The sequence below is a fragment of the Pollachius pollachius genome, assembly GCF_949987615.1.
Source record: "Pollachius pollachius genome assembly, chromosome: 11".
Classification (NCBI taxonomy): domain Eukaryota; kingdom Metazoa; phylum Chordata; class Actinopteri; order Gadiformes; family Gadidae; genus Pollachius; species Pollachius pollachius.
The window spans coordinates 8,286,550-8,297,888 of record NC_136944.1 but is presented as its reverse complement, the minus strand read 5'-3'; the positions used below and the strand labels follow the sequence as shown (position 1 = coordinate 8,297,888).

At 41.6% G+C, this 11,339-nt stretch overlaps 1 protein-coding gene across 1 annotated transcript; it reads right to left on the bottom strand.

Moving 5' to 3' along the window:
- Positions 1 to 1,318: 1,318 nt before the first annotated feature.
- rrn3 (RRN3 homolog, RNA polymerase I transcription factor) lies at positions 1,319 to 11,326 on the bottom strand. The gene is made up of 17 exons (XM_079745682.1): positions 10,927 to 11,326; positions 10,643 to 10,699; positions 10,469 to 10,558; positions 9,392 to 9,521; positions 8,725 to 8,787; positions 8,562 to 8,625; positions 8,389 to 8,458; positions 8,084 to 8,182; positions 7,413 to 7,502; positions 6,814 to 6,937; positions 5,569 to 5,699; positions 5,082 to 5,212; positions 4,454 to 4,641; positions 3,789 to 3,897; positions 3,062 to 3,214; positions 2,762 to 2,846; positions 1,319 to 1,925 (listed from the first exon to the last, which is right to left on the bottom strand). The coding sequence occupies exons 1-17, from the start codon at positions 11,020 to 11,022 to the stop codon at positions 1,779 to 1,781; spliced, it is 1,827 nt and encodes a 608-aa protein (XP_079601808.1). The 5' UTR covers positions 11,023 to 11,326; the 3' UTR covers positions 1,319 to 1,778.
- Positions 11,327 to 11,339: the final 13 nt, after the last annotated feature.

The window sequence follows — 11,339 nt, the reverse complement described above, 5'->3', positions numbered from 1 at the left end:
AAAATGAAAACCAAAACTGGGTTGTCGTCCTCTGTGCTTTGAAAGTTTAAACATTACAAGGAAAAACTAAACAAAAAGATAATGGTCAAAAGGAAGGCCTGTTCTTTGTCTGATTTGCAGAGCAGCTTTCTCAACTCTTAAATTAAAATAAATTGTCAAAATTACACTATTTACTATGTTTGTTTGATGCCACCTCAGGTAAACCATCTGAGGGTCGAACCACCTGAGGGTTAACTACAGTATGTGCCAGGTTGACACCACACTGTGAAGTCAGTTTTAAACAGCAAACTGCTCTCCACATCCAACACCTCTTTCATGTGTACAGGCTCAAATCGATTTTACTGCATTAAAATACTAGCAGTCTTCCACTATGTTGATTAAACCATTGCAAGTGAATGGCCAATGTTTAATGCCAAAGTATGTTTATAAATGTCATCCTAGTGTCTTCCATTTCATCCAACATAGAGGCCAGTTAGTTTTCAGAGATCTGAGTATTGGGTATAGGTGATTATTGTTGATACTGTCATCTTTCTACATCTTTACAATGACATTGAGGTATGTATTTATTAACGCTACCATTATTCAAGCATCAGGTTCTATATAAATCACTGAAACAATTGCATTTAATTTGCTTGGAAATGTATAACCGTCAAGCACAAATTTGAAAATCCATCCCGTTAACCTAATTAGTATAATCTTATTTGCAACATTTTTGTTTGAGGTCAACCATAAAAGGTAAAAGGCTTATTTGGATTTTTTTTGACTGCATGGTTACATTTAATGAAGCACAAAAATGATTCTCAAAGTTGGCTGAGGAAGGCATAAATCTGTCGTCAGCTGAAAATTACAAGAGATCACTTGTTATGAGTTGCATTCTAAAAATGTGGAAAATGCTTAAAAAAAAACATGTTCCTTTCTTGAATCTACTTTGTGGCCTCAATTTCGTTATTATGCTACCATTTATAATAAAGGACTACACCAGAAATGGACTTAGTATTTCGATATATGAACCATTATAATGTCATTACTACAGCATAATTGAGATGTTTCCTTTGCCAGAATCTATTGAAAAATTTGAGCCTTCAAAAGGAAACAGGTCAAAAATGTCCCATCTCCTCTCCTATTCCAAGAACTATGCTGTGAATTGACCCGGGGCTGTCTGGGCCTAATCAAAGTTTAGTAAGGCATGAACGAATGACCTATTTTATGTACGTCTACAAAACATCTGACGGCATTAACCAAAACAACTGAATTTCTCCATCTACAGTTGAGTAATTTCAATGCTAATTCCATGTCTGGACAAATGAGAAAGGAAAAATGAGTGAATAAAATTACTTTTTTATTTTTATAATTAGAACTTATAAACATATAAAGCAGATGAAAGCTCTCCATAGAATGCCTTCTGACCCCAATAGTTCATCTTACCGCACACCTTTTTGAACACAAAAGGTTCCCGGGTTTCGATAGGCGTAGAAATAAGCCATTGTTTAAACAACGTGGCGTCGTTTTCCGGCGATGTGTCTACAGCTACCGCGGCTAAAGACACATCTAAAATAACACGATCCGTCTCTTATTGATCCCACAACCTGCCCCTTTTTCCAAGTGTGACGCTCACACCTCGACTTTCCAATGCTTACCAGAATAAATAAAACTAAACACACTTGCAGGCCCACGGCTCAACAGGAGGCGGGGGGGCTGATCCGACAGGCAGCAGCACACAGCCGTCCACAGCCAGCCTCAGGGTCAGTCATTGAGGGAGCGTTGGTTGACCAACGCGTTCAGGGAAAGCCCACAGGGGGGGAGCCCACACTGCAGGGGCTGCAGGGGAAGGCCCGGTCGTAGGAGCCAGGGGTCATGCCCAGGATCCGGGGGTCCGAGTGGGGGGTCTCCTTGTTGAGGAAGTCGTCCTCTTCGTCCACCGATCGCTAGAACAGAGGAAGGGGAGATGCGTTCACCAAACAGAACAGGCACAGCAGAGCATACGGCCTGTTTATTGATCTCTGTTATAGGAATACCCAGCATGCATCTCACTGGAGAGCGGGTTTCACTCTCCCCGTTTGTGCGTTCGATTTTTTAGGTTTGTGCATATAAAAGGTAGTCCTATGCATGTCATTATTCCCACATCCACAAGTTAGTTCAAACTATTGAAGGTTCTGTAATATCATATGTGAAATATCATATGTGCTTTATGTGAAACAAACTTTAATTGAAGATGAGCGACAGTGATTTCAGTAAATAATTGATTTCATACAGTGAATAATTGTGTCTCTAAACGGCATGAGCCAAGCGTTACGTAGCCATGTAAGGATTGCAAGGATTGTAGCCATAGTACTAACATGACAACATATATGACTCAAAAATAGTTGTTCTTGAAACCTAGACTTTATAACAGTGCTGTCCGTTGTAGCTGGACCTCCGGGCTGAGCTTGAGAGGGAAGACTTAAAACTATACACTCTACACCTTTGCAAACCGGTTATTATTTTTATATATATATACATACATACATACATACATACATACATACATACATACATACATACATACATACATACATACATACATACATACATACATACATACATACATACATATACACATATATATATATATATATATATATACACACATACATACATACATACATAGAACAAACCTGCAGTATGGCTAATGGCTATACTGTAATAACCGGCTAATGGCTCCCAAAAGGTCAGCAACGCAAATGCATATGAAGTAATTGACCATCAACCTTAAACCCCTCACCAGTTTTTCCCTTTGGGTGACCACTTCCTCTGAGTCTTCAGCCTCCTCCCACACCTGGTACAGGGGCTGGATGACACTGCTGGACCTGCAGTGAGACACAGCAAATGAAGCCTCTCACTAAAGACATGAAATACCCTTTGTGTGGAGTTGGAGGCAGATCCACGTCTTCCCACAGCAAAATGTTTGTTTTAATAGCTAAAGAAAGTAGTTATATCATATAAATAATTAATACAATGTAGACGTTTATATGGCAATGACTTGTATGACACAAACACCACCAGACAAGCAGGGCCCTCGTACCTCTTGAGCAGGTAGGGGTCGAAGGGGAAGAAGCTGTCCAGAGGGTTGGTGTTGGTGGCCACTGAGTCCCCCCCGCTGGAGCTGCGGACCACCGGCAGCATCTGACGGTTGTTCTTCTCTATGACCGTGTAGCAGAACGCCACCTGGTACTTCCTGAAAGGATAACCGGGTCAGCGGACAAATACAGTGAATATAACATGTTCAGAGGACAGCTACAGTCACTATAACATGTTCAGAGGACAGCTACAGTCACTATAACATGTTCAGAGGACAGCTACAGTAACTATAACATGTTCAGCTACACTAACTATAGCATGTTCAGCTACAGTAACTATAACATGTTCAGGACAGCTACAGTAACTATAGCATGTTCAGCTACAGTAACTATAGCATGTTCAGCTACAGTAACTATAACATGTTCAGAGGACAGCTACAGTAACTATAACATGTTCAGCTACAGTAACTATAACATGTTCAGAGGACAGCTACAGTCACTATAACATGTTCAGAGGACAGCTACAGTAACTATAACATGGTCAGAGGACAGCTACAGTCACTATAACATGTTCAGAGGACAGTTACACTGACTTTATGGCATGACAAGGTCAGAGGAAGGTGAGAGACTTTCAAACAACCAGTTGGTTCTGACCTTGCTTATAAAAGAGTAAAGACCAGACACACATCACGATCCACTTACGGAGAACATGGTGGGAATCAGAGAGATTACCTTGTGAAGGCAGCAAAGAGGTTGATGACAGCGGGCAGGCAGACATTAAGGGGGTTCAGCTGACACATGACAACACGCTCAAGATTCAGACCCTGAAGATAGGCCAGACCTAAAACACCAAGAATATGAAATAAACCACACTGCATCCATTTGTGTGTACAACATATCATCTAGAAGTTATAATCTTCAGAGCAATTCATTTGCATTCACTCAACCACTATATTATACCGGGCCTTCTGATGTATACAGTTACATTCTTAACTTCATAACCCTGCTATGAAGCTAGGAAGGGAACAGTTGTTCCCTTACTAGTTGTGTTTTCAAGACTTTTCAGATGAGAAAGTAGGCCTACCAGGTAAGATGTACCAGATGTTTTGCGCTTGTAGCTCTCTTTGTAGAGACGGGAGCACTATTTTTTAATGAATATCAAATCGTGTATGTGGAATCACTTATAAAAAACTGAATACTGACCAGATCGCGATGGTAAAGGTCCTGTTTGTATATAAGCAATCGTTTTTTTAGACTAGGAATTACCATACCTTTTTTGCATTTTTATGCTTTAATATCGAGACGGACAGATGGGATGGTATTGGAGATCGAGGGGAGGACATGCACCAAGAGGACCACGGGCAGGATTCGAAGCCGGGTCGCTGCGATTACGCTACCTTTCTTCATGTTGACCTCCAGGATGCTGCGGTGCCTGAAGATGAGTGCGTAGAACACGGCCTGGCACGCAGTGTAGAAGGGCCCGTGCAGGGTGACGTCGCAGCAGGCCTGTCTGCCGCCGCCGTCCAGGCTGTCGATGTAGCCGTGGATCCACTGCACCAGGAGGTCGATGCACGCACGGACAGTGCTGGGGGGGGGGGGGGGGGGGCGAGAGAGAACAGAGATGAAATGCTGAATATCCACCATCAGATTAACAAGCAACAAAGTAAAGAGTAGAGTTTTTATTGGTGAAAGGGTTTCCATTGTTTTTTGGGGGATTTCTTAAAGGTGACATATTATACCAGGTGTGAGTGTGATTAGCCGTTACAAGCTGTTTGTAAATCTCTTATGACATCACAGAAGGGCGTGTCCACCTAGATGCGTGCTGGATAGATCAGTCTACCAGCCTACCCAGTGGACTGTAGCAAAGGTTGCTCATCTATCCGTCACACATCTAGGTGGACACGCCCGCTCGTGATGTCTGAAGAGGCAGCTTTTCAAAACGGCTAGTAACAGCTGATCACGCACACACCTGGTGGTATAGTATGTCTCCTTTAATGCATGCACAAAGAGGTGACGGGTGCTTACACCACGGGCAGGAAGCTGGCACGTGCCAAGAGGCTGCCGATATAGCCAGCTGCGGCCTGCCGCAGCACCGGGGCGTAGGACGGGCTCTGGAAGGTCTTCCACAGGTGCTCCAGGAAGGCCTCTGCCAGCGCCTAAGATGGACGAATGAAAGAGGGGGAGGATGAGGAAATGGATTATGCGGGCCAACCATAATAAAGTTTGTCCTTTTGCTTGAACGCAGCAGGTCAAACGCTTGCCACATGGACGCTGGACGGATGAAATAACACCATAGACTCGCAACAGTTGGACACTGTCGATAGAAAAGGTCTAAACCGAGTAATGTTGGATTATTTCCAAAGACATTTATTTTGTTAAACAATTTTCCTTTGGAATTTCTTACAAAAATAAAGCAAATGATGCCACAGCTATTTGAAATGGAACATCCCCACTGGATCCACACTTCCTCCAGATCCCAGCCGTTGAGAAACAGTGTGCTTAGAACACTCACCACCCTGAAGCTGCAGAGGTAGAAGAGGATGTACTGCACGTGGCAGGAGGCGTGCGTGGGCAGGATGAGCTTGTCAAAGATGGATAAAAGGTCTCTGAACAGCTCCTTGGTCCTATCCACATCCAGAGTGCCTACGGATAACACGGCAACAAAAGGTCATCTTGGTGAGCTTAGATGTACTGTAGGTGAACACCTTTCGAGCGAGTTTCTGTATCAATAAATAAATACACCCAAGAAATGCCCACAGCCTCCTCCCTACACCATGTCACGTCCGAACGTGTGTTTGTGAATATTTCGGGGGGAGGGGCGATATCCTTTTAGGCCCCGTCCACACGGAGCTGATTTTTTGGTGAAACCGCAAAAGTCTTGTGCGATTCGGCCGACCGTCCAGACGGAGCCGGCGGCCGAAACCGCACATTTCTGAAACCGCCCTCGGAGGTGGTTTCAAATCTATCCAGACCTATGCGGTTTCGTGTTTTCGCAAACAATGACGTCATTACCCCCCACTAGCTGGGGGACATCCAAGTTAATTTTTTTTTATTATTTGTATTCTTTTTGTAGCTTTTAATAAAGCCCCTTGATCAATTTAATTACTTACTGTACATTAAAAAGTATTTCTGCCCAATTTAAAAGGTTGAATCTCCTCGTGACTGAATGTTTGCATACAGCGCGCAGGCTGTATGCGTGCAGGCTTGATGCGCTCCACTTTTTTCTGTGGAGAACCAGCGCCTTGAATATTTACTACAGCATTTGTACCGCTCGATGCGGTTTGGCAATGAATCCATCTTTACGGAGATATTCCTGAACCGCATAAAACGAAACCGGATCGTTTTCGCCCGTTCCGGCTCCGTGTGGACGGGGCCTCAGTTACATGGGTTACGAGGCGAAAGGCGAATTATGAGGTACCTTATGAGTAACCTTATAAATAGTTTTTTTCAAAATAGAAGTCCACCGCTTCTTTCCTTATTTATCCAGGGAACAAATGCACATGTTTTAATATATTGAAGGGGTTGTATCCACCGTGTCTCTTTTTAAATCAATATCAACATCTACTGGAGAGAGGACTTAAAGTCAGGGTGATCGGGTTATTGGTTAACAATTCACTGTGAATGGTCTAAAAGCGAAATGTTCTGATACAGGCATGCGCAGTCCACCACAACAGATTGGATGACCCCTTTTGTCCGTGTGTGTGCTGTATGAGCTGTTTGGGTGTGGTCAGCACCGCTCACTGCACCCTACACTCACCCTTCGGCAGGCAGACCTCCCTAATGTAGCTCATCATCACCATCATCAGGGTGTCCAGCTTCTCGGCCACAGGGTGGGCCGTCAGACCAGACCTTGAGCCCTCGTCCCCAGGCTCATCCTCGTCCTGTGGCAGGGGGAAAAAACACTATCAAATGTATATGGATATACACACAGAATCTGAATAACGTCCAAAAAGAAACAGATCTACTCCATGTACTAGAGTGACACATCAAGACCCAAGAGATCTCTGGGATAAAATAGTGAGCACACCTATAGCACACCTATAAAATCTCAATAAAGGAGAGTCAATTCAATTCTAGTCCCATATTCAAAAAAAAAGAAAGAAAAAAACATTTCGAAAACAAAAAGCATTATAAACAAACTAGAATTAATCTGATGCCTGAAAGGTAGCGTTGTTTCAAATATATAGGATCAAAAATAATTAAATAGATCAGACTTTTCCAGAGTTACACCTTCAATATTTTCCCTACTGTCACCACCTAATGGTTATTGGCCATTACATGTCCAATTACCATTACACAGACCCCCATCCCTTTTACTGCGGAGTCATAGGGAGATGATCAAATGGTCCACATTACCATGTCGAAGAGCCCTTCCTCTGTGAGCTCGCTCTGGTGCTGCATGCTTCTCTCCTCCGCCTCCTCGATCGCTGCCCGTGGTGCACTTACCTGGGAAACACTTTTAATTAAGACCTCACAAGACCAGACAGCAATACAGATTAGGTGCTCACCATGGTACACACACCAATTGAAAAGGTAAAAAACATGCTTTGTTGTAAAATTTGGGTCAGCGACATCCATCTTTTTGATTTTGTCCCGAGGAAAAGATTAGTTTGTATATGCCATTCAGATGGATAGTTTGAATTAGACATCCAATGAAATAATCTGCAGAATGTTGGCTACTTGTTACCTGGATAGCAAAAATTACCGAGAACGTTAGCTGCTTATTGCTTGGGTAACGATAGTAACAGAGGAATATCAGTTAATTGTTACCTAGTTAGTGAAAGTAACAGAAGAATGTTAGCTGCTTGATTCCTGGAAGACTGGCAGTCTTAACAATTGTTTACATGCAGGCTGTTAGATGGATCACTTGAACCCAGATTTCTTTCCATCATGTATTAGCTCAGCAATACTTACTAAATTCAAACACTGGTAAATATTAACAATTGTTAAACAATTGAAAACATTTATCAAACACATTTTGTTTTTTATAGATATTAACAGACTCATAATACAGAGCAGGCACTCACATCTAGTTTCAGCATCTTTCCAATGACGATTTCCAAGACATCCCTCTGAATGGTTGGGATGTACACAGTCACCCTCAGAAGGTTATGGACATAACACTCCTGTAGAACAATATTATATTATATAATATTAACATAGTAAAGTGTCAGAAAATGTGTTCATGAAACCAATTATTATGATAATTATTGATGGTAATGACAATGGACAAAGGACAAAAAAACTTTCCTGATGCGAATGTTCACCATGTAATGTGATCTTCAAATAACCGTCAAGAAGGATGTTTGAGGATTATTCCCATGTCACTCACCAGGGTTCTGGTGGACTTCTGCACGAACGGGAAGTTCTCATTTAAAATGGGCACCAGGAAGTGACTCGTGCTGTGGGGATAGAAGGAGACACCTGAACACTCAAGAGTATACTAATCAATAAGAGATGAGGGCTATTCAGCGAAGCCTGGGGCCAGAAGGAGAGGGAACTTACGACGGGACGTATCTGATGATGACCTGCAGGGCCTGGTGGCAGTGGGCGAAGTTCCTGGCAAGGTCTTGAAACCAAACAAAACGATGAAATCAGATGCAACAACTGGAATCGTGTAACCAATACAGAGCATGCATGACAGGTTTAATAAATGCTTTGAACATACTTTCATCTTCATCATCGTCTGAATCCGAGATGTCCACACCTCCTTCACAGATTTTAACTCTCTCTGAAAGATGAAAAAATGTATGAATAGGCAAGCAATTGAAGGCATCAGCAACTCAGTAATAAAAAGGAACAAAGCTCAACCTTCATATTCACAAATTGTTACGTGTATCGAAATCATTCCAATATGTGGAATAACTGATGTGTGCCGGTATAGGGGTTGAGCAGGTATACAGTATGAAATTCTTCTATGGAATTTGTCTATATATCAGAGTCAAGCCTAACATGAGGAGCTGAGGGAGCTGGGTGTTTAAGTGGTGAAACATTTGCATTGAAGAGCAAAACATTCCTACTTCGCTAATAATGTAAAATATCGGACAATGGCTTCACCGTGTAAAACGATATTGTCTCATATAAAAAAGAGAACATGTCATCAAAGTGGACCAAAGAAAATGGGAGATTTCTGCACAGCCATAACTACCTGTGAATATAACTAGGCCAGAAATAACGCTAGCTTAAAAGGTCCAGTGTGTACCATTTAGAAGCATCTAGCGGCGAGGACATTTCACTCAAAAAAATAAGTCAGACTAAGATGGTGTTGACAATCAAAGCAAGCTTCATGTTTGTTTGTGGCGGACTATCTACTGAACAACCACGGGGTGCCTTACTGGGAGTGAAGTGGGAAACAACCATTTTGAGGCAAGCACAGAGGAAGACGGTTTGGGCTGACACCAGGTTCCCCAGGAAGGCGAGGTACTCCTCTATGACCGCAGGACTACGGCCGAGCCAGGGAAGCCTCTGGGGATGCCACACCACCACAAACAAAATCATACACAATACAAACCCATGTATGTATTGTACACACAAACATAATAAGCATGGTTATTTTAATAAGACTCAATAGAGCATCTATTTTTGTTAAAAATTCAAATAAAAAAGGAGGGGCTCAATTTCTTAATATTTTTCATAATCTTAAGCATTTTTGGGTAAACAGCATGCCGGAACATATTCTCCATCGAGGAAAGGCGGGAACCTTGATCATTTGGAAAGTGAGTAAAGTTGTATTTATCTAGCACTTTTTAGAAGCAATAAAGAAAATATAATACAACTTTGTAAAATGGCTGTAAATGTAAACACCGCTAAAATTATAATTTAAAACAAAAAGCAAAACAGCATTTAAACAACATTGAAAAGATACAAGATACAATTGTATAAAAATACTAATATATCGAAATTTGTCGTTGGCTGCTGCTTAAAACAATCAACATATCCAGCAGATCTATTGGGCCAGCACGATATAAACTTGGTTGCCTTTCGAATAAGGCTGGAGCAAAGAATATAGAAGGCCTTGATTGGACTGGTTGAAAAATGTACCAATAGTGCAGCAATAACTGCACTGTAACGCGTATCATTTTCTTTATCTACTCTAATTCGCACAGGAAGCCAATAGAGTGAGGCTGGAGTTGGGGTAACATGAGACTATGACTTGTTTTGTTTTGAACAGCCTGGAAACCGCATTTTGTTGAACCCTAGGCAAGTCATATCAGCTTGGTTAAGGCAAGTGAAAAGGGAGTTACTTTACAGTAGTCTAAACGAGGAGGATGAAAGTATAAATTAGTAATATACTACTTGGCAGGTTTAACTAGGAATGGCTGACGAAACTAAATGAGCAGAAACCTCATATTGTAAAATATAGCAATAATCGTACAGCTATTCAAGAAATGATTTCCAAAGTATATACTCACCAAAATTGTGTGGATAAGATGTTCATGGTCCTTGCTGAGCAATGTCACGCAACTACGAAACTCTTGTAGCCAATTTATGATCTGGCCATCCTGTAAGATAGACTATGTAAATCCAGGGGAAACTGCAACAATCTCAAAGGTTAAAAGCATATGATTAACACAAGTTGTATTTACCTTGATATCTGGATCTGACAACTGGCGTTTCAGCAGTTCGTACTGTTGCAAGTCTCCCTTCATTTAAAATGTTTTCAACAAGTAAACATTAATATTCAACGACAAAAAGGCTTGCACTTAATTGAGCAGCTTTGTTAAACAAACATACACTTCCACAAAACTGAGGTAAATTAAATTCACAATACGCACATTGAAAATGGTTAACAGCTTAAAATATCAAGCTTCAACAGGCATGAATATACTATAGATACATGTATATAATAGGAGCGTTGGTCTAACGTTACCTGTTTGTATTTAGCTAACGTAGCAACAACACTCCCTCCGAACCGTACGGTCTTCATAGGAGGGGTGTTCAGGAAATCCCGGTCATCGACCTCCATGCTTTATAAATCACTTAATGCGTTGATACAGTATAGTCGTTTCTATTCATTCGTAAAAGGTAGTAAACTCCGGCGCTTTGAAAAAAAAAAATTAACAAGTAGTATATGTTTACTTTGGTCATGTGCTTTAACATGAACTACATTATCGAGCTTCAGTAGAAAATACGACTTAATGAGACAGTCATCCACGATCGGAAACAAAAGACACCATCAGACGGGGTATTAATCGTCCATATCGCCAATTGCCTCGTTGAGTTACATATATACATACATACTCTCCGTGGCTAAACACGATGCAGGCATTCCCATTTGTGAAC

Coding starts and splice junctions, on each gene's coding strand:
- rrn3 (XM_079745682.1), bottom strand. CDS start 11,022: ATGGAGGTCGATGACCGGGATTTCCTGAACACCCCTCCTATGAAGACC. Junction 10,700..10,926: donor CGTTAGCTAAATACAAACAG/GTAACGTTAGAC, acceptor TTTTAAATGAAG/GGAGACTTGCAACAGTACGA. Junction 3,215..3,788: donor CTCTTTGCTGCCTTCACAAG/GTAATCTCTCTG, acceptor TTATCCTTTCAG/GAAGTACCAGGTGGCGTTCT.